At 55.0% G+C, this 24,800-nt stretch overlaps 1 protein-coding gene across 1 annotated transcript in view; it reads right to left on the reverse strand.

Annotated features, from left to right (window-relative positions):
- The window catches only part of LOC120222531 (transmembrane emp24 domain-containing protein 11), a 25,579-nt gene extending 12,782 nt beyond the window's left edge, over window positions 1–12,797 (reverse strand). Inside the window, exon 1 of the mRNA XM_039220406.1 lies at window positions 12,674–12,797. Coding sequence (XP_039076337.1) covers window positions 12,674–12,797 — 124 coding nt within the window. The remainder of the gene's footprint in view (window positions 1–12,673) is intronic.
- Between the last annotated feature and the right edge of the window lie 12,003 nt (window positions 12,798–24,800).

Genomic DNA, 24,800 nt, shown 5'->3' on the forward strand with positions numbered 1-24,800 from the left:
TTAATGGGGCGCCTGGGTGGCTTAGTCGGTTAAGCGTCCGACTTTCGCTTAGGTCATGATCTCGCGGTTCGTGGGTTCGAGCCCCGCGTCGGGCTCTGTGCTGACTGCCAGCTCAGAGCCTGGAGCCTGCTTCAGTCTGTGACTCCCTCTCTCTCTGACCCTCCCCTGCTCACGCTGTCTCTCTCTCTCTCTCTCCTAGAAATAAATAAAACATTAAAAAATTAAAAAAAAAAAAGTTAAAAAAAAAGAATGCTGTGAGAAAAAGCAAGTAACAGGGATGGGGGCTTGGAGTGTTCTATGGGGAAGTCAGGGAATGCTTCCCTGAAGTTTGAGCAAAGACTCAAAGGAATAGGGGGGTAAAATATGTATATAATTTTATACTGAGTATCCTTATAATTTGTTTCTGTCTCTATTACCCATTCAGTTCTCATTACTTGCCAAGCATTCTAAAGAATTTACACATAGTCTGAATTTTCAGGACAACACTATGTAGGTGGTACTAGTTTTATGATAATTTTACAGATGATGAAACCAAAGCAGAGAAAGCAGTTTGCCTGAGGTCACACACCCAGCAAGTGGCAGAGTCAGGACTGAAGCCCAGGCCTTGCAGCGCCTTTCCCTTTGCCGCCACGTAATGCTGCCCCCGCCTGGGGAAGACTGTCTCGCAGGAGTGTATGCAGAGGCCCGGGGGCAGGGGCACGCTTGGGGTGCCAGGGGACAGCAGGGCTGCTGGGGTGAGGGGGTAGGCACAGGACCGTGATCGGCGCTGGGCGCGGGGCAGGGGCAGGGCCACGGAGAGCCTGCGCATTCGTTGTACGGACTGGGGAAGTCGTTATTTGGAAAAGTGAAGTCAAGCGGCTTTTGCTCTGGAAAATTTGGCGTCTGGGTGGCTTGGTCAGTTAAGCATCCAACTTCGGCTCAGGTCATGATCGCAGGGTTCAAGGGTTCGAGCCCCACGACGGGCTCTGTGCTGACGGCTCGGAGCCTGGAGCTGCTTCGGATTCTGTGTCTCCCTCTCTCTGCCCCTCCCCTGCTCTGTCTCTCTCTCTCAAAAATGAACATTAAAATAATGTTAAGGATCACTGACGATTCTAGAAAAGATGAAGTCCGTTCCACCCTCTTCCTTCTGCTAATTACAGCTAAAAACGTTGGGCAAAACGTATAAAACAACAGTCAGAAGACTCGGAAAGGTAGAAAAAGGAGAACCTCAAGCCTCAAAGCGCACCTCGCACCTCAGCAGTGAGCGCCCTGTTCCGAGTGCCCACCCGACCTGCCCTGGCCTGGGTGCCTGGCCTGGGTGCCGCAGCTGCAGACCAAACTTGAAGGGAGGGAGGACGAGAGCGAGAGAGCGAGCTGATGCCGCGGGGTGGAGGAACACCTGCCCTGCCCCCGACGCGCCCCGCGAAGGAAGCTGCACCCCTCTCCCGCGGGGCGCCTCACGAGGGCTGGAGCGGGGTCCTGGTGAGGCGCCCACCCCGCACCCCGGGAAGGGCGGGGGGGGAAGAGTACCCCGGGAAAGGCGGGGGGGCACCCCGGGAAGGGCGGGGAGGGAGGGCACAGGGTGGGGGGGCACCACGGGGGGGAGGGCACCCCGGGAAGGGCACCCCGGGAAGGGCGGCGGGGACCCCGGGAAGGGCGGGGAGGAGGGCACAGGGTGGGGGGGCACCACGGGGGGGAGGGCACCCCGGGAAGGGCACCCCGGGAAGGGCGGGGGGGCACCACGGGAGAGGGCACCACGGGAGAGGCGGGGGGCACCACGGGGGAGGGCACCACGGGAGGGGCGGGGGGCGGAGGGCACCACGGGGGAGGGCACCACGGGAGGGGCGGGGGGCACCCCGGAGGCTGAGGGAGAGACCTCTCATCCGGCAGGGGCCCCGGCGCACCCGAGCGGCAGGTGCAGCACAAGCAACGCGACAAAGCTGGGAATCCCACCCGCCGCGTGCGACACCCTACACGGTTCAGGTTGGCTCCTCTGAAGAGGGTTTCAAAAACCAAAGCCTGTTCACCCAAATCTAAACCTGCCAGCTGTTTTCCCGGCAAAACTGGGCCTACTCAGGACGGCAGAGAGCAGGCCGCCGAAGGCCGGCAGAGCCACGGGTGCGCCTCCGGCAGGGCACGCAGCGGGAGGCTGTTGTAAACAGAAAGTCCATTGGAGGAAACTGGGAGCCGGAAGTGTAGTGGCTTCTCATTGGCTGACCCATGGCTGTCTCTCATTGGCTGGGCTGTTGCTGGGGGAGGAGGAAACCTTCCTCCGTCCTGCAGGGCTAGTAAAGTAGGAGCCACGGTGGAATCCGGCTGCGAGGTGCGTCCCTTCCGGGTGGGTCTGCAATTGCCCGGGAGCGGCAGGGCTGAGCGCTCCCCCTGCTGGCCACCCGACTCCATGGTAAACGATGTTTCTTTTTACTAATTTTCAGAAGACAAAAATATATATGGAATGTAGAAACTATGTATCACTGATAGGGTAACAACAGTTTGAATGACAATATACTTCTCATTAGAATCATGGAGGCCAGAAAGAAGTGGCACATTTTTCAAGTGTTGAAAGAAAACAACTGTCAAACCACACTCTATATCCACCGGAAATACCCTTCAGAATGAAGGCAAAATATTCTTATAGGTCAAGGAAAACTAAGAATTTTTCACCAGCACACCTGCTTTAAAATAATTGCTAGAGGCGCCTGGGGGGCTCAGTTGGTTAAGCATCTGACTTTGGCTCAGGTCGTGATCTCAGGGTTTGTGAGTTCCAGCCCCGCATTGGTCTCTGTCCTGATAGCTTGGAGCCTGGAGGCTGCTTCAGATTCTGTGTCCCTCTCTCTGTCCCTCCCCAGCTCGCTCGCTCTCTCTCAAAAAATAAATGAATAAACTTAAAAAAATTTTTTTAGTAACTGCTAAAGGAAGTTCTTTAAACAGAAAGAGAATGATAAGGAAACTTGGAACACCAGAAGGGAAGAGAGAATAACAGAGTAACTAGGGAAACGATGATAGAGCATTCTCTATTTTTAAAATTGTTTGACAGTTGAAAGCAAACAGCGTATATAATATTGTCTGATGTGGTTCTGTAGACGTCACATTTAAGACGACTATGTTACAAAGGGTGAGGAGGGCGAGGGAATTTCCGTGGTCTTAAGGTTTCTACATTCCTCTTGAAAAAATGCAAAATATCGATCCTCATGGACTGTGATAAGTTAAGTATGTGCATTGTAATCCCTAGAGCAAACGCTAATAAAACTATACAAAGAGACATAGTGAAAAACACTATAGATAAAACAACAATGGCTTATTACAAAACACTGAAGTAACCCACAGGAGGTAGGAAATGGCAACAAGAACAGAAAGCAGAGGGAGCAAAAAGAGAACAATAAACCAGCGGACCAGAATCCTGACAGTACATATTTCACGTAATTATTACCTTACAGATAAATGGTCTAAACAGATTAGGCCAAGATTGTCAGAATAGGGTTTTTTTAAAATGACCCAACTATTATGCAGTGTACAAGGAGGTCACTTTGGATATAACACTATACGTAGGTTAAAGGTAAAAGGATAAAAAAGGTATACGGTTCTGACATTGATAAGAAAAGCTTGAGTGGCTTGAGTATCCAATAAAGTGGACTCCAGAGCAGTGAAAACCTCAGGCAAAGAGGGACGTTACGTAACGATAAAGGGGCCACTTCACCCGGAAGACAGGCCTCCTGAGGCATGAGCAGGAGTGTGAGAGCACACGAAGTGAGACAGCCGCAAGCAGACGCCGCGGCACCCCTGCTCGTCAGCAGTGGAGACAAACCAGCCAGGAGGCGGAGGACCCACGCCGCCAGCCACAGGGCCCACCTGACGCCGCCCAGCACGCCCGCAGCAGCAGCAGGCTGCGCCTTTCTCTTCAAGTGCGCAGGCGACAGTCACCACCTTGAGCGAGAAAGCCCGGAACGTACCAGGCGCCTTTGCTGAAGCGGCTGAGTGCTCCCGGAGGGGAGCACACGGCCAGACAGGTCACTCTCCACATGCCTGACCACCTGGAAATCCCTGTTTCAGGAGCTTCCCGTTCTGAGCCTCGTCTTCCCCCCGGCCCACGTCCAGCACCCCGACCCCGACCCCCAGACGGGAAGAGTCAGTGCGTCCGTCTTCCCACCACCGCGTGTCTTGACCCCCGGAGCTCCCCTTGCTGCCTGTGTCTCGGTGGAGTGGCTGGGGTGCCCCCGCTCCGCCCGTGCCCCCCTTCTTGGACTCTGCCCTTGTCACCACTGCCGCACCTGCCCGGGCTGGGCCGTTCCGGCCGGCATGCCAGCTGCTCTAGCGGCCTGCAGTCCCCTCGCCTGTGTTCTGCGAGGTGCTAGAGCCCAGGGAGCCTGCCGAATTCTCTCGTGGGCCCCCTGGCCGTCAGCTGAGAGCGGCGTTTGGCTCGACGGTAGAGGCTCAATACGGTTTTGTGAATGAGTGAATGCCTCACACGCTCAGTGAAGATTGTGGATGAATGAGTGCCAGTTGGGCCCATCGTCAAAACACCGTGTTCGTGGCACGCTGCCTTGAGTTACCAGAAAGAGCGAGAGTGCTTTCTGTCTGCCTTGCCTCGATCAGCGAGCTGCGCTGAGCACGCCCCCATCCAGCCCCCAAGATGGGAGGAGGGAGGGCGGGAGGGGTCATGCCCCCAGGATGCCACCAGATGGCAGTGGAGAAGCATGGCTTGGGCGTCCGCGGTGGAGGGCGGTCCCAGGGCAGGACCGGGGGACAAGGCACAATGCCCACAGGGACAGGCTGCCCCGTACACTTCTCACCGGACGTGCACAGAGCAGGGGGTTCTGGCCAGGGGCGGGGACCCTCGGGCAGGGCACTGCCCTGCTCCGTGCCTCCCTCTCCCCTTGAGTAAGGCCGGGATAATAACGTCTATCCCTTAGGGTGTGAGGAGTGAGTTAACTAACGTTTGCAAGTTGCTTAATGCAGAGCTTAGCGCCCCGCAAGGGCTGGGCAAGCTCTTGGTAACTCGTTTCTGACCTTGCTGCCGGGCCTGTGGTGCGCAGCGACCTCTCAGCCCCATCGAACCCTACGGCCTGCAAAGTCGTAACCAGAGCCACTCACACAGCCCTGGAGCCTGACTTTGTTTTAAAATTTTTTAATGTTTTGTTTTATGTCTGAGTGAAAGAGAGACAGTGTGAGCAGAGGAGGGGCAGAGAGAGAGGGAGACACAGAATCCGAAGCAGCTCCAGGCTCTGAGCTGTCAGCGCAGAGCCCGACGCGGGGCTCAAACCCACGAACAGTGAGATCATGACCTGAGCCCAAGTCGGACGCTTAACCTACTGAGCCCCCCAGGCGCCCCGAGCCTGACTTCTGACACTATCTCGATGATACCAGGCCAGGCCAGGATGGAAACTCGGCTTGATTTCCATATCGAGGCCTGGCCCCCTCACTTCCAACTACACCACTCACTCCACTCCACGGCCTTGGACATGTGTGTGCGCACGTGGGTGTTCAAGCTCAGATGTGGTTCATACAGAGCTCCCGGGCCCACCCAGCTTCCTAGGCGCCCTTCGTGGGTGTTCCCTGAAGTGAGCACTGGTTGGGAGCCGCTGGGTGCCAGGCAGGCAGACGTCCCCTCCCAGGCCAAGCGCCTGTTCCCCCCCAGTCCCTGGGGCCCCATGCGCACCCTGTCCAGGCGCTCAGCACCCCCCCCCCCCCGTGACCCTTGTGTGGCCGTGCCCTTCCAGCCCGGACTGTGAGTCTTTGGGGCTGTGACCGTGGGCCACTGCTTGGTGTTAAACAGTCAGGTGCGTCCACTGTAGGAGACTGAGAAAGTAAACCCCCTCGAGAAGTGTTTGGTGTCCAGCATTAACGGCCCTTCCGGTCTCTTTCCTGTAAGTGCGCGCTGCGTCTTGTCTAAGAAGTGAAACCATACTGCATGTGTTATCTGTAACCTGATTTTCCCACCCAGTTATGTGGCCATTCTCCGGTACGCCTAACTGTTCCTCTGTACCCTGCAGTGGGGTCCACACAGAGAGAGGAACAAAGCAGGGTGGTGGTCCACGGCCCAGTAGTCTGGTTGACCCTGGTGTGATCTGGCACAGAGAGCTATCGCCCTCAGGAGTAGTTAGGAACATGCAGCAATGTCTTCTAGAATGTTCCAGGTGCGCTGAAGGCTCTTTGTTTCCCTACAAACTGGTGAGCCATATGGAGATTCCATGTAGAGGAAGCACAGCGAGGTGGGTGGGGATGACGGGAGTGCACACGCGTGTGGCGAGAGGTCCTACGTGACATGCACATCATTGGTGTGTAGCTCAGCCAGTAGCACACGTGCATCGCCCTGGTCAGACATCGTCGGCACCCCAGATGCCCCCACACACTGCCTGAGTCCTAAGGGCGACCGCCATTCTGACTTGTACAGACAGATGGGCTTCGTGACTGCGGGGCGAGCCTCTCCTGCCGGCACGTGCCCAGAGCCATGCTGTTTGGATAGGACGCTACCTCACACCCGTCTGTTGACGGGCACGTGAGCAGGGCCCAGGCTGGGGGCGTCACCAGCGAACACACGTGCGCAGCTCTGTCGGGAAGTTCCTGCTTAGCAGGACCACGGGAGGCCTCAGGAGGGGTGATGCCCCTGCCCTGTGTGTGAGGGCCCGCACCTGCACCGCACTGGGACACCTGCGCCTTCGGTGGGGGTGGTGGCACCTCGCCGGGCTTGGCTTTGTGCTTCCCCACCGACGGGTGGGGCCGAGTGCCTGTCCACCACTTGCTGGCACTTTGGGTCCCTCCTGTTGATCTTCTGCCCGTTTCTCTGTCCCGCGAACGTGAGCCCATCCCCCGGGCCAGCGTGCGAGGTGGCAGACAATGTCTCCACATGTCTCCTGGGGGGCTTGTCATGTTTTCACCAAGGAGAAGCGATTGGAAGCACAGATGTTTCTCCCAAACTGGCGGCGTGTTTGCAAAGGGCTTGTGGCGCCAAGGTGGCGGCTGGTGGTGGTAACATCTGGGGCCGGAAGCGGGGAGGAACGCTGTCGGGACTCGCTGCCCATCGGCCCGTCGGCCCCTCTCCCTGCCGCTCGCCACGCCGGCCCAGCATGCATCGCTGCCCCGTGGCCTCCCGGGGCACCTGAGCCGCGCTTGCTCTCGGAGCGGGTCGGCCGGCAGCGTTAGGGACCTGCCCGCACCCACGCCTCTGCGGGAGGCGGGCAGACCGTGTGCGCAGCCCGCCCATCGTTTAAATGTTTCAAAAGTGTGGTAAAACGTATGTCACGAAATGTAACATTTTAACGATTATTTTAGGCGTTGGGCTCAGCATTACGCTCAGTGTCTTGCCGCCGTCAGCACCGTCCACACCAGAACTTCATCTTCTGAAACAGAAACTCTGTCCCCATTTAAGCAACGCCCACCCCCCTCCCCCCCCCCACTGCCTGGTCACCTCATTATGCTGTTGGCTTTTTGAATCCAGCTCCTCCTGGGACCTCGTTCGAGCAGAGCCACGCAGGACAGGCTTCCGTGGCTGGCTCGTTTCACTCGGCTGGTGCCTTCCAGGGCCACCACCTAGTAGCAGGTGTCAGACTTTCATTTTCGTTTCTTTCATTCGTTCTTGTGGCTAAATAACATTCCACTGTGCGGACCCACCTCTGTCCGTCCATCTGTGTGTCGATGAGTCTAGGTGCCCCCGCCCGTGGCTGCTTGGTGGGCGCGGAGTGCAGACGCCTGGCCGAGCCCTGCTTTCCCTCGCGGGTTTCTGCTCAGAAGGGAAGTGCCGGCTCCGGTGTCTGCTGTGCTACCGTGTGTGCCCGGCCCCCAGGCTCAGGGTGCCCTGGGCTCCTCCCGAAAGGCCAGCCTGGCTCCTCGCCCCTCCCCGTCCGGGGGGCATCTCCTCAGTGAACCACCTGCGTGTGGACCCTCGGCCCAGGGCCGGCTCCAGAGGCTACCTGACCCGACACAGCCCGAGGTGAGGTGCGGCCCCCCATGTGGACGGAGCTGCTCCCGGGGAGGGGGCCGCCCCCGCCTCCTGTCCTTAGTGGGGCCTGAGGGAAAAGCAAGAATCCTGTCTGCTTGGGCAAAGTGAATCCTATCCAGGACTTTTTTTTATTTTATTTTATTTTATTATTTTATTTAATTTATTTATTTTATTTTATTTATTTTATTTTATATTATTTTATTATTTTATTTTATTTTCCTTTATTTTATTGTATTTTTAGAGAGAGAGAATAAGAGTGTGTACAAGCAGGGGAGGGGCAGAGGGAGAGGAGAGAGAGAATCCCAAGCAGCTCTGCATGTCAGTGCAAGCCCGCCGGGGGGCTCAGTCTCACAAACTGGGAGATCATGAGCCGATATCGAGTCAGACACTCAATTGACAGAGCCAGCCAGGCACCCCATCGAGGGACCTAGTGAACAGGAGCAACCGGGAGCAAAATTTCTCTTGGTTCTGAATTCTAACTTTTTTTTTTTTTTTTAATGAACAGCCTCTGGGGCGCCTGGCTGGCTCTGCTGGCCGAATGTCTGACTCTTAATTTCAGTTCAGGCCGTGATCTCACTGTTCATGAGTCGGGGCCCCGGGTCGGGCTCTGTGCTGACAGTGCGGAGCCTGGAGCTGCTTCAGATTCTCTCTCTCTCAGCTCGCCCCTCTTTCTCTTAGAAGAAAAAAAAAGGGGGGCGCCTGGGTGGCTTAGTCGGTTAAGCGTCCGACTTTCGCTCAGGTCATGATCTCGCGGTTCGTGGGTTCGAGCCCCGCGTCGGGCTCTGTGCTGACTGCCAGCTCGGAGACTGGAGCCTGTTTCAGTCTGTGACTCCCTCTCTCTCTGACCCTCCCCTGCTCACGCTATCTCTCTCTCTCTCCTAGAAATAAATAAAACATTAAAAAATTAAAAAAAAAAAGAACAGTCCCCCACATTATGACCACTGCGCTCCAAGGCACGTCTCTTTCTCTTTTTACAAGGGACTAGTGGTCTTGTTTGAAAAGTGACTCAGGGCCAGCAAGGCAAGCTCTCCAGGTCAGCAGTGGTCACACAGCTGTCCGCACCCCCGTCCCCGCCAGCGCCCCCTCCCTCTCTTCAGTGCCCGTCCCTTGGGTGGTGGAGGGGGGTTGGGCCAGAGTCTGGCCGCACGTGGGCAGTTTAGGACGGAGCCTGGGACACCAAGTCGATAAGGTTAGAGACAGAGCCCGGAAGAGCGGGAACGGACGCTGGTGAACCCCTGCGTCTGGCCGCGGGCCATGCCGGGCGCCTTGCCCTCCAGGGCAGGTGCGAGCTCCGGGTGACAGATAAGGAAACAGAGCCGCTGGGCGGTGAAGGTGGTTGCAAAGCCCGTGTCTTGGCCAGTGAAGTCTAGTCTCTGCTCTTACAAGGCGTCCTGAGCTGCCTCCCGGGGGGCAGGCTGACCCCTCAGACTCCCTGCGGCTCTTTGTTCCTAGTGCCAGCGAGCGAAACCACCTCAGGTGGCGTTGGGTCACTGGCTCTGAGGTCGTCTCTCTCAGACTTTCGAGATGGGTGCCTTGCACTGGATCCCGTCGTACCTCAGAGTGAAGACAGAACGGGCTGTCCCTGGCGTGTGCTCTCCTGGCAGGGATACCAGACATGGCCTCGGAGCCCCACACACCCCAGAAAACTTAACATTTTTGTTTTCGTTTTAATGGTCACTGAAAATTAAATGTAAGCACCCTTCCAGCCTGGCACTTCTTAACCCAGCGGTGTTCGGCACGAGCACTCGCCATCACGGGCGCACTGAGTGTGCGTCAGGGACTTTGTGGACAGCGGAGGGTTGGCAGTGGCTCGGCGAGACGGGCAGTGGAAGCAGAGCCGTTTTCGGGCTCAGGCTGCACAGGCACCCGGAACCCCAGAGAGCCTGGCCCGCAGCAGCAGGAAGGGGCTCACACGAGCAGTGGCCGGAGCCACCGTCCTGGCTGCAGCGATGGGAGCTTGCAGCGTACGATGGACGAGAAAGCACAGAGTAAATATGCAGTGACGTTGCCTCCTAAAGGGGATTTTTAAAGTTTGTTTTGAGAGAGAGAGAGCACCCCATAAAAAGGAATCTTTACTGAAATGTTTAGGAATTGTATTCTGGGACATGCTATTCCATTATTTGGCACATCCAAGTAATGGGCTGATGGTTAAAGATACAATCGTAGTTAAAGGAAAAGAAGAGAGACTTAACTGATGGTTCATCATGCTCAAAATCCTTTAGAAGAAACTGAGAATAGTCAAGTAGGAAACACCTGCCAAACATCTTTCTGTTATCAAGCCCAATATTCGTGACATGTGTGTCTCTTTGCCCCCAGTAATACTTAGTTTCTTAAAGTCTACTTTGCACCTTCTTTTGGTTCCTATTTACATCTATGTCTTTTCCCATTCTTTTACTTTCAAGCTCTGCTGATATTTAAAGTATTCTGTTTTGGGGGAGCCTAGGTGGCTCATAGGATGAGCATCTGACTCTTGATTTCGGCTCAGGTCACAATCTCACAGTTGGTGAGTTCGAGCCACACATAGGGCTTGCCCTGACAGTGTGGAGCCTGCTTGGGATTCTCTCTCCCTCCCTCTCTGCCCCTCTCATGATTGCTCTCTCTCTCTCTCTCTCTCTCTCTCTCTCTCTCTCTCAAAATAAGTAAACTTTTAAAACAGTTAGAAAAAAATTAAAGGGTTTCACTTGGGAACAGTATGTAGTTGTTTTGTTTTTAAATCCAGTCTGATTGTCTTTTAGTTGGAGGGTTTTGTCCATTTGCACTTAATGTGATGTGAAACGTAGTGAGGGTTAAGCCTCACGGCTGTTTGTTTCCCGTTTATCGTATCAGGTCCTTGTTCCTCATCCTTTCTTTTTTTCTTTTTTCAGGTGAGGGATTAATCAAGTATTTTTTTCTCCACTAGCATCCTATGGGATTTAAGGACCGTATGCTCTCTCTTTTTTAATAATGGTGTTTAAATTTTTTTTTAAATCGTGGGGCGCCTGGGTGGCTCAGTTGGTTAAGCGTCCGACTTCAGCTCAGGTCATGATCTCACGGTTCGCGGCTTCGAGCCCCGCGTCGGGCTCTGTGCTGACAGCTGGGAGGCTGGAGCTGCTTCAGATTCTGTGTGTGTCTCTCTCTGCCCCTCCCCTACTTGTGCTCTGTCCCTCTGCCTATTAAAAAGGAATAAATGTTTAAAGAATTTTAGCATTTTTTAAAATCTTTAAATTTATTTAGTAATCTCCACGCCCCACCTGGGGCTTGAACTCATGACCCCAAGATCAAGAGTCACACACTCTACCAGCTGAGCCAGCCAGACTCCTCGGGGCCATATTATCATTTTTAAAACTATTGAAACATGGGACCCGACGTGTTCCCACAGTTTCCCCGTAGTCACAGCAGACAGTCAGTGGCTGAGCTCCAGCTCCAAACAGCTGCAGGGGTGATGGCTGAGAAGACCACCGAGTGGGCAGAGCGGGGGCAGAGCGGCGATGGCGGCTGGAGGAGGCAGGGCGGGGGGCGGTCGGAGCAGGAAAGAACCAGGGCAGCACCGTTTGGACGAGGGGCCCCGTTGTCTCCGGACTCGGGCCGCGGGGCCGCCAGCACGAGGCCTCCACGTTCACACCGCCATCCGGCTGCGTTTGCCTTCCAGCCTCAGACCCCTCCAGTGGGTCAGGTGACTCAGCGTCACTGCCACGGGTGTGCCCGGGACAGGTGCCTCCGGCTGGCGGGGCCGCTAGGTAGCGGTGCAGTGGGCAGGCTACCGCTGTCGCTCCTCCCCCTCTGCCCCTTCACAGGTTACTGGGAGGGGGCCGGAGCCACCGACTGCCAGCCAGCAGTCACACTGGGCCTGGGCCGAGCGAGCCGGGCCGGGGCGCGCAGTCTGCTCGGTGTGTCCGGCTGCGTTCTACGAGCTTTACGAATGTTAACTCAGTTCATCCCACAAAGAAACAAGTGTCGTTGTTATTTGTATCCCGTTTGACAAACGAAGCAGGCAGCTTCCGGCGCTTGGCCAAGGGCACACACTTCTTCGGGGCCGGGCCGGCCTTGGGGCCGGGCGGCCCTGCCCACACCACATGGGCCCCCTGCAGCAGTCACATCAGCAGGCGCTCCCGCACCAGGGGGCGTGGAGAGGATTCGACACTACTCAGGGCGACGTGGGGTCATGGGCAGGGCCGTGAACACGGGGATTCCGCCGTGTTTTCCCTTTTTCCGTTAAAATCAGGGGCTTGATGTCAATGTTCCCTGAACGCTGAATGTGCTGTGTTTACCAAACTATTCTGAAGCGTGTGTCCTTCTCAGCGGGCTAGTTAGGCTCAGCCGAACAGAGATGAGCGTGGAGGTGGTGTGGGGAGGGTGCAGGAGTCACCGTGCCGATGGCTGGTCCTGTGGGCGCACCCCCGTCCCCCTCCAGCCCCACGCCCTGCGGGACGGGACGCTGTGGGGCTGGGGCTCAGACACATTAACTTCTGCTGCTTCATGCTATTTCTCTGGACCAAGCTGGATAATTAGCATGATTAATGGTTCCAGAGACTTTTTTCTTTAAGGAAACCTGACAACGGGAAAGACGGATCAAGCCTGGATTCTGCGGTGCTGTAACTGTTTCCCAGTCTATGAATCAGGCAGTCCCCTCCCGGCTGTCAGCTCTGCCTGCCCCGATACACCGTCCCGGGAGCGACCCACACAGCGAGACCACCCCGCAGGCGGCTCCCGCGCCGAGACTCGTGCGCGCCGTCAGGCGGCGCACTGAGCCAAGCGTTCAGCCGGGCGCAAGCTACCCACCTGTTAGCAGCGTTTCGCTCGGAATGTCTTCTATTATGCACTTCTCCTCTCGTTCGCCTACGTGGAAGTAAAACCCAGTTGAAAGTGAAAAACACAAACTTAAAATAAAGGTTGACGTTTGCATTTCTGCCGCACCAGCCCCTCCCGGCCGCACTGACACCGATCGGCGGCCAGCGCTGCGCTGTGAGTGCCTGTACTCCACTGGACACTGCTGCCCATCGATTTCTGTGGGAAGTGACACGTGGCGGCTGCGCTTGGGCAGGTGACGGCAGCACCCCCAGGAACAAGATGAAATGATGTGGGAACCTTGGGGCCTTTCCAGGCATGGCGACATCAAAACTCCTTTGATCTCTTACTTTTTAAAGATTTTGAGCTGTGGCAGGGAGACGATGACAGTGCAGGCCCAAGGGACCAGCCCTGCTGAAACCCAGAAGCGATGACCTCGGCAGGTGCCCAGCAGCCGCCCCGGGCGTGCCGTCCTGGCCAAACAAGGTGGCCGTTCCCTGGTTGTGCCGCTGTTCGGCAGGGGCGGGGGAGGGGAAGGGTGCTTCGTGCTGGGGGCTGAGAACCGAGGGCAGGGGTGCAGGGCAGGCGCCGTGGGTGCGGACGAGAAGGAGGCGAGAGGCTGTTTAACTGAGGCCCCCTGGTGGATGAGACGTTGAGTTGCCATCACCCAGTGTGGCCCTCGGGGCCCCCCAGCTGCGGTGCACAATGATTTCTTCTTGAACTTTTTATTTTGAAATATTTATAGACTCACAAAAAGTTGGAAAAATACTGCAGAGGGGCGCCCTGTCCCCATCACCCAGCTCCCCCCAGGGGTGACGCCTGGCAGAGTGCAGAGAGCGCAGAGCCGCTGTGGTCACGGGGAACTGGACACGGGCAGAGGACAGTTAACTGGCCCACAGAGCTGACGTGGGTCTCGTGGGTTTAAAAAAAAACAGGGGCGCCTGGGGGGCTCAGTCGGTTAAGCGTCCGACTTCGGCTCAGGTCATGATCTCACGGTTCGTGGGTTTGCGCCCCGCGTCGGGCTCTGTGCTGACAGCTCAGAGCCTGGAGCTGCTTCGGATTCTGTGTCTCCCTCTCTCTCTGCCCCTCCCCTGCTCACGCTGTCTGTCTCTCTCAGAAATAAATAAATCATTAAAAATTAAAAAACAAAACAAAACATGGGCGTCCTGCCAAGAGGGTGCTTCAGCGAGCGGCTATGAAGGCTCTTGAGACGGGGGGGGGGGGGGGGGGGGGGGGGGGGGGGGGGGGGGGGGGGGGGGGGGGGGGGATGGGACTTGCAGCCTCGTGGTTTGGGATCAAAGACGGGGATTCTATGGCCTGGGATGTTTCACGGACTTGTGCTTTATTTACTTTTGTTTTTTATTTTTGTTTTGTTTTGTTTTGTTTTGTTTACAGTAGCCCTAAACATATTAAGTTAAAGAAATGCGACGTGGAAGCGGAAGGAGTGGGTGCAGGGAGGTGGGGAGGGTGCTGTGGACCAGGGAGACTTTCTCGTTCTTTCATGGGTAGCAGTGACCCTGGCATGTGGATGGGTCGCTCCTTGAAATACTTGTTTATTATTACTCACCTCTGAGTTCTGATGTGTATGCAGCCTGATTCTGAGAGTGTTCACCAATTTTTAGAATTTATTGAAAAAAATAGAATTTTCACTCAAAGCCTATGTTCAGCCCCAGAGATGTCTTTCTGTCGTATCTTCCTGTAATATCCTCTTTGTTCTTCATTTTATTTTTAGTTTTCAACATGGCACACCTTCATCCCCATCACCTATCTCACACGGCACCCCACCCGCTTCCCCTCTGTAACCATCAGATTGTTCTCTGCAGTTAAGAGTCTGTTTCTTGGTTTGTCTCTCTTTCTTTCTCTTTTTTCTTTTGCCAATTTGTTTTCTTTCTGAAATTCCACATGAGTGAATCGTATGGTATCTGTCTTCCTCTGACTGACTTATCTCACTTAGCATAATCCTCCATCCACATCACTGCACACGGCAAGATTTCACTCTTTCTGATGGCGCAGTAACACTCCACTGTACACACACACGCCACATCTCCTTCATCCATCCATCCCTCATCCACGGGCACGCGGCCGCTTCCATAGCTTGGCTGCTGTAGGTAACGTAGATGCTGTGAACATCGGGGTGCATGGATCCCTCTGAATTAGCGTTCCTGTATTCTTTGGGTAAATACCCAGGAGTGTGATTACTAGATCGTAGGGTAGTTCTATTTTTAACTTTCTGAGGAACCTCCGCACCGTTCTCCAGAGCGGCTGCGCCAGTTTGCATTCCCACCAACAGTGCTCGGGGGTTCCCCCCTCTCCGCATCCTTGCCCACACCCGATATTTCTTGTGATTGTGATTTTAGCCGTTCTGACAGGTGTGAGGTGGCATCTCATCGTGGTTTGACTTGTGTTTCCCTGACGATGAGTGATGTGGAGCATCTTTTATGTGTCTGTCGGCATCTGGACGTCTTCTTGGGAAGAATGTCTGGCCGTGTCTTCTGCCTGTTTTTTAACTGGGTTATTTGTTTTTAGGTGTTGAGTTGTAAAGTTCTTTATAGATTTTGGATAGTAACCCTTTATCTGATTTGTCTTTTGAAATATCTTCTCTCATTCTCTCATTTGCCTTTTAGTTTTGTTGATTCTTTCCCTCTCTGTGTAGAGAATTTTTACTTTTATTATAATCCCAACAGTTTACTTTTGCTTTTGTTTCCCTTGCCTCCAGAGACGTGTTTAGAAAACAGTTGCTTCACATTATGCACGTGGTTGTGGGTTAGCCATGTGGGCATGGACAGGCGGGCGGCCCGGCCCTGGCGCAGGAGACAGTGGTGCTGCAAGTGAGGCACTGTGATGGCTCAGATGGCACCAGCCGCAGGGCCCTTAGCTCTGTGCCCGGTCCCCCGCCGGCGTGGGAGGGGGGTGCAGCTGCCGGCTTTTCTGGCGCTGGGTGGGGTTGCTCGGGAAGCGTCCCTCGTGCAAGGCAGTGGCCGCCACCGCTTCAGCCCTTTCCCTCTGACCCGCTCGCGCCCTGCTGCCGGCTCCCTCCCCGACCACCACCTTAGTCTGATTGGGCCTCCTTAACAAACACCGGACCGCGCAGCCCATAAACAACGGAATGTATTTCCAGGGCCCAGGAGGTCAGAAGTCCAAGCTCAGGGCACCAGCGCGGTCAGGGTCTGGGGGCCACCATTCTCTGGGCTGCAGGTGGCTGCCCCCTCCCTGTGTCCTCCTGTGGCGGGAGGGGGAGGGGCAAGGGAGCTCCGTGAGGTCCTTTTGTGAGGGCACCGGTCCCACTCGTAAGCCAGTTACCCCCCAGATCCCACCTCCTAGCACCACACCCTGGGGCTAGGACTCCGGCATGTGAATGTCCAGGGGGCACGCTGAGGCCACGGTGACTATCAGGGGTCTCCCTCTAGGAGGCGCTGCTGTGTGGCGCGTCCAGCCTGGACTCCAGGACCACTGTCGGGGCTCAGCGCCCAGCCACTTACCTTCTGTGCGGTCCTGGCCAACTCCGTAGCTGCTCTCTGCCTCAGTTTCCTCCTCCGTGAGGGTGGAATGCTACTATTAGCCACATTATTGAGTGGTTGTGGAGATCCAGTGAGGCGTGTGTAAGGTGCAGAGTGCAAAATGTCTGTCTGTCCTGCTGTTGTACAGCCTGGGTCTTCACAGCGCCATCTAGACTTCTCCCTCTTCACTTAGCCACCACACACACACAATAATCCTGGACTATTAAAATTGTTTTCTTTTAATATTTACTTATTTTTGAGAGAGAGAGAATGTGTGCAGGGGAGGGGCAGAGAGAGAAGGTGAAACAGAATCGGAAGCAGGCTCGAGGCTGTCAGCACAGAGCAGGGCTTGAACCCACAAACTATAGGATCATGACCTGAGCCGAAGTTGGATGCTTAACCAACTGAGCCACTCAGTAATCCCTGAACTTTTTTTTAGCTTATTTACTTATTTTGACAGCCAGAGTGCGTGTGCACAAGCGGGAGAGGAATAGAGAGAGCGAGAGACCCAAGCAGGCTCTGTGCTGTCAATGCAGAGGCACAGAGCGCGATGCGGGGCTCAAACTCCTGAACCCTGAGATCATGAGCTGAGCTGAAATCAAGAGGTAGACGCTTAACCAACTGAGCCATCCAGGCACCCCATTTCCTGGACTATTTCAAAGCATCTTCCCTACCAGAGGTCATTTTTACCCGTCAGGACTTCGGTTAGCAGCTCTCACCAGTAGACTTAAAAACAGACCACAAGCAGCATGTCATTGTGACGACCTGACACGATTAACACGAGCCCTTCCTGCCATCCAACACCCAGGCCACAGTCGGTTCCCTGACTGGGAAGGTCTCTCTGCCATTGATTTGTTTGAACCAGTGTCTACACAGGATCCACATGCTGGACTTGATCATGTCTCTGAACTCTGTTGTTCTGTTGGGTCCCCTTCCCCTCAGCCTTTTTTCTCCCAATTCACTAGACATAAGGTCACATGGCTCAGAGCGACTACATCCCAGGCTTAGGCTCGACTCGGTGCAGCACCCACCCTGCAGCACGTGAACCTCCCGGGGCCGCCAGGGCCGCACGCCTCTGGGTCCTGGATTCGGGGTCCCGAGCTGCCACTGTGGGGCCCAGTCGGCACGGTGAGGCTTCACGCGCCCGGCCGGTTCCCCAGGACTGCTGCTCGGGGCTGGGGTTCCTTAGACTCCAGCTCAGACTTTTAAGGGACAGTAACAAGTGTGTTCTTTTCCAAGATGGTTTTGACTTTTCGGGGCCCCCTGAGACTCCATGTGAAATTTAGAATGGGTTTTTCTATTTCTGAAAAAAAATGTCATTAGGGTTTTGACAAGTGCGGCACTGAATCTGCAGACCGCTGTGGGTGACGTTAACACGTTGGCGGCATTAGGATGTGAATTTATTCACTTGTCTTCTTGAATCTCCTGCTGCAGCCTGCTGTAGTCTTCATCGTGTGAGTGTCTGAGCGCCTTGGCTAAGGTCACTCCCACGCGCTTTCTTCTCTTCGACGCTATTGAAAGTGAAATTGGTTTTGTAATTTCCTTTCCAGATTGTCCATTGTTCACGTGCAGAAATGCAGGCTGTTGGCTTGTGTCCTGACAGTTTGCTGCAATCACATATTAGTCCTGAACACTGCGCGCGCATGTGTGCGTGTGTGTGCATGTGTGTGTGATCTTCGGGACTTACATATAAAATTATATGAGAGATGACTTTGCCTCTCCTTTCCAGTGTGGATGATGTCTTTTTTATTCTCTCGTTGCTCTGACCAGAACTCCCGGGACCGTGTTGCACAGACGCGGTGAGAGCAGGCATCCCCGCCTCCTTCCTCATCTTGGAGGAAATGCTTTCAGTCTCAGCGCTGAGTGTGATGGTTCCTGTGGGGTTTGATATATGGCTTTTGTGATGTGGGATGGTTGCCTTCCATTCCTGGTCTGCTGAGTGTTTTTATCACGAAACGGTGTTGAATTTTGTCAGCTGCGCTGTCTGCATCAGCCGAGATGATCACGTGGCTGTCCCCTCCATTTTGTTGATGTGGGATATTACACTGACCAATTTTAGTATGTTCAGCCCTCCTCCCCTTCCAGGAATAAATCCCACTTGGTCGTGGTGTGCAGTCTTTTCAACACATTGCTGAGCTCTGTTTGCCAGCATTATGCTGAGGATTCTGCATCAACGTTCAGAAGGGACGTTGGCCTGTAGTTTTCTTACAGCGTCTGTCTAGCTTTGGTATCAGGGTAATGCTGGCCTCACACGATGAGTTGGGGAGTTTCTCTAATTTTCTAGAAAAGTTTGGGGAGGACTGATGTTAGCTCTTCTTTAAATATTTGACAGAATTCACCTGTGAAGCCGACAGGTCCTGGGCTTTCCTCTGCTGGGAGATTCTGGATCACTGATTCCGTCTCTGTACCAGTCATGGGTCTATTCAGACTTTCTGTGTCTCTGTGATTTAGTCTCTGCAGGCTCGGTGTTTCCAGGAATTTGTCCATTTCACGTAAAGGTATCTGATTTGTTGGTGTACAGCTGTTCACAGGACTCTCTTACCATCGTTTTTATTTCTGTAGAATCAGTAATAATGTTCCCACTTCATTTCTGATTTTAGTTATCTGAGTCTCTCTCTTTTTCCCTCAGTCCATGTATAGCTAGAGGTTTGTCAACTTTATTGACCTTTTCAAAGAAGCAATTTTTGTTTCATAGATTTCCTTTGTTGTTTTTCCATTATCTATTTTGTTTATGTGCACTCTCGTCTTTACTATTTCCTTCCTTCTGCTGGCTTTGCATGTAGTCTGCTCTCTCTTCCTCGTTCATTAAGTACTAACTTAGATTGCCGATTTGAAGACTTCTCTGTTAAATGTGTCGTAGCTGCACATTTCCCCTAACTTCAGCATCACCTCCACTGCCTTCCTTAAGTTTTGTTTTGTTGTGTTTTCATCTTCATTTGTTCCTAAGTATTTTCTAATTTTCTTATGATTTCTTCTTTGATCAATTGATTTAAGACTGTTATTACTTGATTTCCACAAATTTGTGAACGTTCGGTTTCCCCCTTACTGACTTGCGTCTCCATCCTGCTGAGGTCAGGAAGCCACCCCTTCGACGTCTCTCCTTTAAAACCTGCCGAGATTCACACGTGCTCCAGCACATGGCCTGTCCCGGAAGACGTCCCGCGGGCGCGCGAGGGGGAGGCGCGCGCGCCCGCCGAGGAGAACGCGCGCGCGCCCCGAGGGGAAGACGCGTGCGCCCGCTGAGGAGAACACCCGCCGAGGGGGAGGCGCGTGCGCCCCGAGGGGAAGACGCGTGCGCCCGCTGAGGAGAACGCCCGCCGAGGGGGAGGCGCGTGCGCCCCGAGGGGAAGACGCGTGCGCCCGCTGAGGAGAACGCCCGCCGAGGGGGAGGCGCGTGCGCCCCGAGGGGAAGACGCGTGCGCCCGCTGAGGAGAACGCCCGCCGAGGGGGAGGCGCGTGCGCCCCGAGGGGAAGACGCGTGCGCCCGCTGAGGAGAACGCCCGCCGAGGGGGAGGCGCGTGCGCCCCGAGGGGAAGACGCGTGCGCCCGCTGAGGAGAACGCCCGCCGAGGGGAACGCGCGTGCGCCCCGAGGGGAAGACGCGTGCGCCCGCTGAGGAGAACGCCCGCCGAGGGGAACGCGCGTGCGCCCCGAGGGGACGGCGCGTGCGCCCGCTGCGGGCCGGGCGCGCTGCGCGTCGGTTACGTCCTCTTTCCCAGACTCCTCTTCGGCTGCTGCTTTATCCACCGAGAGCAGGGGGTTGATGTCGCCCCCCTGGCCGCCCGTCTGTTTTCCCCGCGACTCTGTCAGTGTTTGCTTCATACACCGTGAGGGTCCGTGGTTAGGTGTGCAAGTGTCTGTAGTTGTTATGTTTTCTTGTATTGACATTTTATCGGTATCCAGCGTCCTGCGTCTCCTGTAACCGTTCTGAATGCCAGTCCGCGTTGTCTGCTACTTCCCTGCTCTCCTCGTGACTGTCTGCAAGGAGCCCGTGTTTCCGTCCTTTACTTTCAATCTGTTTGTGCCTTTGGATCGCAAGTGAGTCTCCTGTAGACAACTTGTGTTTGGATCTTGTGTTTTTATCCATTCTTCCAGTCTCTGTCTTTTAACTGGAGATTTTAATCCATTTACGTTTAAGTGATTACTGGTAAGGAGGAGGCCTTACCTAGTTCTTTGAACAACTTTAAAGCAGTTGTTTTAAAGTTTTTGTCTAGTGTGTTTGCTGTTACACTTTCATCAAGAGGCAGTTCCCGCTGATTTACCTTTTTTCCTTTGAATGGGCCATGCCGTCCTACGTCTTCGTGTGCCTTGAGAGTTTTAGCTGAACACTGACATTTGGATCGATCATGTGGTAACCCTGAACATCCGATCCTCCCCCTCCCCAAGGGTGAAGTTTTACTTCGGTTGCTGTAGGATGTCCCTGTGCTGAGCGCCAGCCTGAGGGTCCCTTTGCGTCTTCGTGGGTCTTTTAGAGACTTTCCCTGGACATGCAGGGTAACTTTCTAATTTTCCTTATACATGCAGCTGCTTTTGAATGTCCTTATCTTTAATATTTAGTTCCCCAAAGAGGAAAAAGTGAAAAATAAAGGGGGAATTGGGGGAAAAGGGTGCTCACTTTTTAAATCTCCTGGAAGTTACTTCGGCTGGAGGGGAGATCTTGCAACACAGGGTTGGGGGGGGGGGGCAACCATGGTCCCCGCCTCTGAGTCTGCGTCTCTGTTATTAGAAGAGCAGCCGTCAGAGAACAAGTCCCCAGTATTTCGAGGACAGGGTCTGTTTGCCCCTCTTGGGGGCGGGCATGGGTAGCTGCTACTGTGCCAAGAGCTGAAAATGACCAAAATTAACCACAGTTTGCCATCGCAGCCTTGCCCTGGAAGCTGCAAGCCTTCGATACACTCAGGGCCCAAACTACTTACGCAAGGCAGCTTCTGCCCCTGCAGCCTCTGCCTGGGCGGAGACAGGTGCCTCCCAGCCGCTTCCCGCACCGCCAGCTTCCCCGTCTTCTGGGCCCTCTGCTTTGGCAGGATGAGCTGGGTCCTTTAACGTGGGACACGAGGTGCAGGGCGTGTGTCCTCCGGGGCGGCCCTGCGCCCCCCTGCTTCACGGGGCAGGGCGGGGGAGACTCGTCCCGGAAGCTCCTCAGTGCTGTTCGGCTGGTACTAACCTCTTGTCTTGTTCATCTGAAGATGCTTCCTTCCTGAAGGTGGTGGTGGGTTCACAGCTCTGGGTTTCCTGTTTCCCGTTTCTCTCAACATGCTGGAAGTATTATTTGACTGCCTTCTGACTCCCTTTGCTGCTGTTGAGAAATTTCTGTCATTTCTACTAGATGCTTCTTTTCAGGTGCGCCATCCTCTTCTGCTGGCCCGTGTCTGGTGCTCCGCGCTCTCCTGTGACGTGGACTGTGTGACGTGGACTGTGTGACGTGGACGTGGACTGTGTGACGTGGACGTGGACTGCTTTCACTTGTCCTTTTGGAGATATGCTGTGCTTTCCGGTTCTGGAGAGATCTTGTTTATTTTAGCGAGTTTTGAAACTTTTGCCTGATTTTCTCCTGGACGACGATCTCTTCTCCAGAATCCCCATCACATCCTTAAAGCATCTCATTTAAAACATTTTACGACCTCTCTTTTTATCTTCCACATCTTTCTGCAATTCCGTCTCTCCGACTGTGTGCTGCACGCTGGGTGCGGTCCGGGCCACCGCCTGCTCGCAACGTCTCTGTCCAGCGGCACCTGCATAGCCCTTGCACCTGCGACCATGCTCTGTCCTCACGCTGGGCTCCTTCCCAAACTGATGTTTGTTCCTAATTGTCCCTTGTTGGTCAGCCATTTCTGTCCAATGTTTTATACCCCATTCCTGACACTTTCATTATCTATGACCTTGGGTGAATGAGCCCCTTGGGGCCTTTTTTCTGCTGACTGTCAATAGTGAAGAGTGTTGCCCTCACTGCGTGATTCGATCTGTGGGAGGCTTCGGGCCCTCCGGGCAGCGGGGAAGAGACCTGCTTCTGCACACCCTCGTGTGGGGGCCGGGGGACGCCGCTGCGCTTGAGCCCGCTCAGCATGGGGGGGCCGGGCTCACTTCCCGACTCTGCCTTGCCCAGCTCCTCAGCCCTCTTACTCCGTGCCAGCTCCTCTTTGCGCTATGACCAGTTCGATCGTTTTGTTTGCTGCTTTGTGGCAGCGGGAGGAGGGAGTGGGAGCGGGTCTCAGGCGGCGAGTTCGCGGGAATGCGGGCTGCGGTTGTGGTATGGGAGGAGGAAGCCCCTCGGTGCGCCCGGGCAGGCTCGGAGCCCAGGAGACCCCTCCCGTCCCTCCTCAGTGCCTTAGCCTCTTGAGTGTTCAGCCCGGGCCCCATTGCCGGCCCGCGGTTGCCAGCGCAGTGGGCCAGTTCTCGTGGACGTGCTGGCTCTGCGTCCTGACTCCCCGGGGCCCCGCGAGGATGCTGGGGCCAGCGCATCTGCCAGCACAAGCGAGCAGCACAGAGGGCCTGCCCTCGCTCGGCCCCCTCCCGGTGAGCCAGCAGGACCACGAGCTGTGACGGGGTTGACTGAGACCTCCTGGGAGCGCCGTTAGACGCTGCTCTGTGGGCATCTCTGTTGCCTTTACATCAGGATGGACTTGGGCTTCTTCCACTTCCTACCACTTTGACCGTCTCCCTGTGGCACCAACCTCCCTCTCCGTTGGGTGAGGGCACTGGTCTCTCTCTCCTCCCTCGCCCTGCCCTTGCCCCTACACGCTGCTCCTGGAGCCACGAGAGGTCCCTGCACAATGCACACTGACGACTTATCTTCTGCTCAGAGCCCTCCCTCGACGGGTGCTCCCTCCTCTCTTCACCTCACGAGGAGCAGAGGTCACCCACTGCCCAGACGACTGGGCCCTCCTGCGGGACCGCCCCTCCTCCCTGTGCGGGCCGCATACGCCTCCTGGGTGCCTCCCCAACGCAGCAGAGCCTTGGCCTCTAACCAGGCCCCGCTCAGGACACTCACCACCAGACCTCTGCAAGGCTTCCCTCCTGCATCAGAGCTCTGCTCAGAGGTGGGCTTGTCGATGAGGGTGCCCCTAACCACCTTCCTGGAAGAGCACCCCGCACCACCGGCACCAGCACCAGCACCGGGAGCAGTGTTCTTTCTGTTCCATTGCCTCCTTGCACAGAGCCTGAGCATCTTCTTCTTTACTGGTTTGTTTTCATCATCTGCCCCCCTCGAGTCTCCAGGGTGGCTGTCCTCAGTGCGTCGGCCCCAGGTGGCTTCTGCAGAGGCTTCTCCATGCTGACCCGTGCACTAGAGTCTGGAGCAGCTCGGGGTAACAGATGTTCTGGTCCCAAAGAATGACACTCATCACCCCCAGGGGCCTCACCCAACCCCACACCCCAGGAGAGGATGTGGACTGGGTGTCACAGGGAACTCCAGCACAGTGTCCCCCCCCTTTTAAGGTCATGACAGGGTCTTCCATCTCCTATAAATGGCACACAGCTTTGTCCTTTAACTGGAGTGTTCAGTCCATCTTTCCAGGTTTAAGTCTGTAATCGTGCTATGTGCTTGGTTCTATGGTATATGTTGAGTTTTGAGTGCAGATCTGGATAACACAGTCAACATGCTTAATCATGTCCGATTCATGATAATCCCATCAATGGCTTTGTGGTTCTGATTTTATAGTTTGTGGTTTCCTCTGATTTAGGGGTCATGCTGGTTTTCCTCATGTGAGTTTTGATTGTGAATTCATGTTACTGTGGGAATTCTTTGAGTCCTGAGTCCACAGTGAGGTGTCCAGGGAAGATTTGTGCTCCCGTTGTCCGAGTGCTTCAGGGTGTCCCCAGCCCAGGACTCTTGAAGCAAAACTTTTAATCAGGGGTTTTTCAGATTTCCACTGAAATCTCAGACCTCAGCCTGTGTGAGTATGAGCTTATATTTGGGAATTGTCAGGGATAACTTTTTTCTTCTCTATGCACAGTCAAGTGCAAGACAGGCTGTGGCCTTGTGGGACCGACCGTTTGCTTGTGCCTGCTCTGGGCAGGTGACGGTGAGGGCCTCCAACGTCCCAGGCTAAAGGTGCCAAAGGCTAGCAGGGCTGTCCCAGGGGCAGCCTGGCTCCTGGAGCTCCTTATCTCAGCCTCCGAGGAACTCCCTGCTTTCCACGACCTCATCGGCCCATCAGACATATGCATCACCTACATCTGAGAGGTGTCCGAATGGGTCTAGTATTTTTAGGTGCTCAGCATCAGGACTCTTCCACAATAGACAAAGTGAATTGAGTTCTTCATTCATTCAGCAAGTATTTGCCATCTCTGCTGTGTGCCCGAGCTGTGCAGGCTGCCACCACGTGCCTGCCTTCTACCTCAGCCCATTTTCAGGGAGCTCTCATGCCAGCTGCTGCCCACGGGCAGACACTGTGCTGAAATGCAGGGAGTTCACACATGAGCAGCTCCGGTGCACCCGCCAGAGGGTCGGACCTCCTCGCACCATCCACGTCCCTCCTGGGCTCTCGGTGGGGCACAAAGGCTGGAACCCCGCCCCCGGAAAGCTCTGTATCATGAAGTATCTCAGCTGTGCTCCAAGACTACGTGTCCAGAGGTACACAGAGAACATCTGCGGAGACATTTCACAGACAAGCCTCTCCTCTTAGC

The sequence above is a fragment of the Hyaena hyaena genome, unplaced genomic scaffold (assembly GCF_003009895.1).
Source record: "Hyaena hyaena isolate Hyena2069 unplaced genomic scaffold, ASM300989v1 scaffold_886, whole genome shotgun sequence".
Classification (NCBI taxonomy): Eukaryota; Metazoa; Chordata; class Mammalia; order Carnivora; family Hyaenidae; genus Hyaena; species Hyaena hyaena.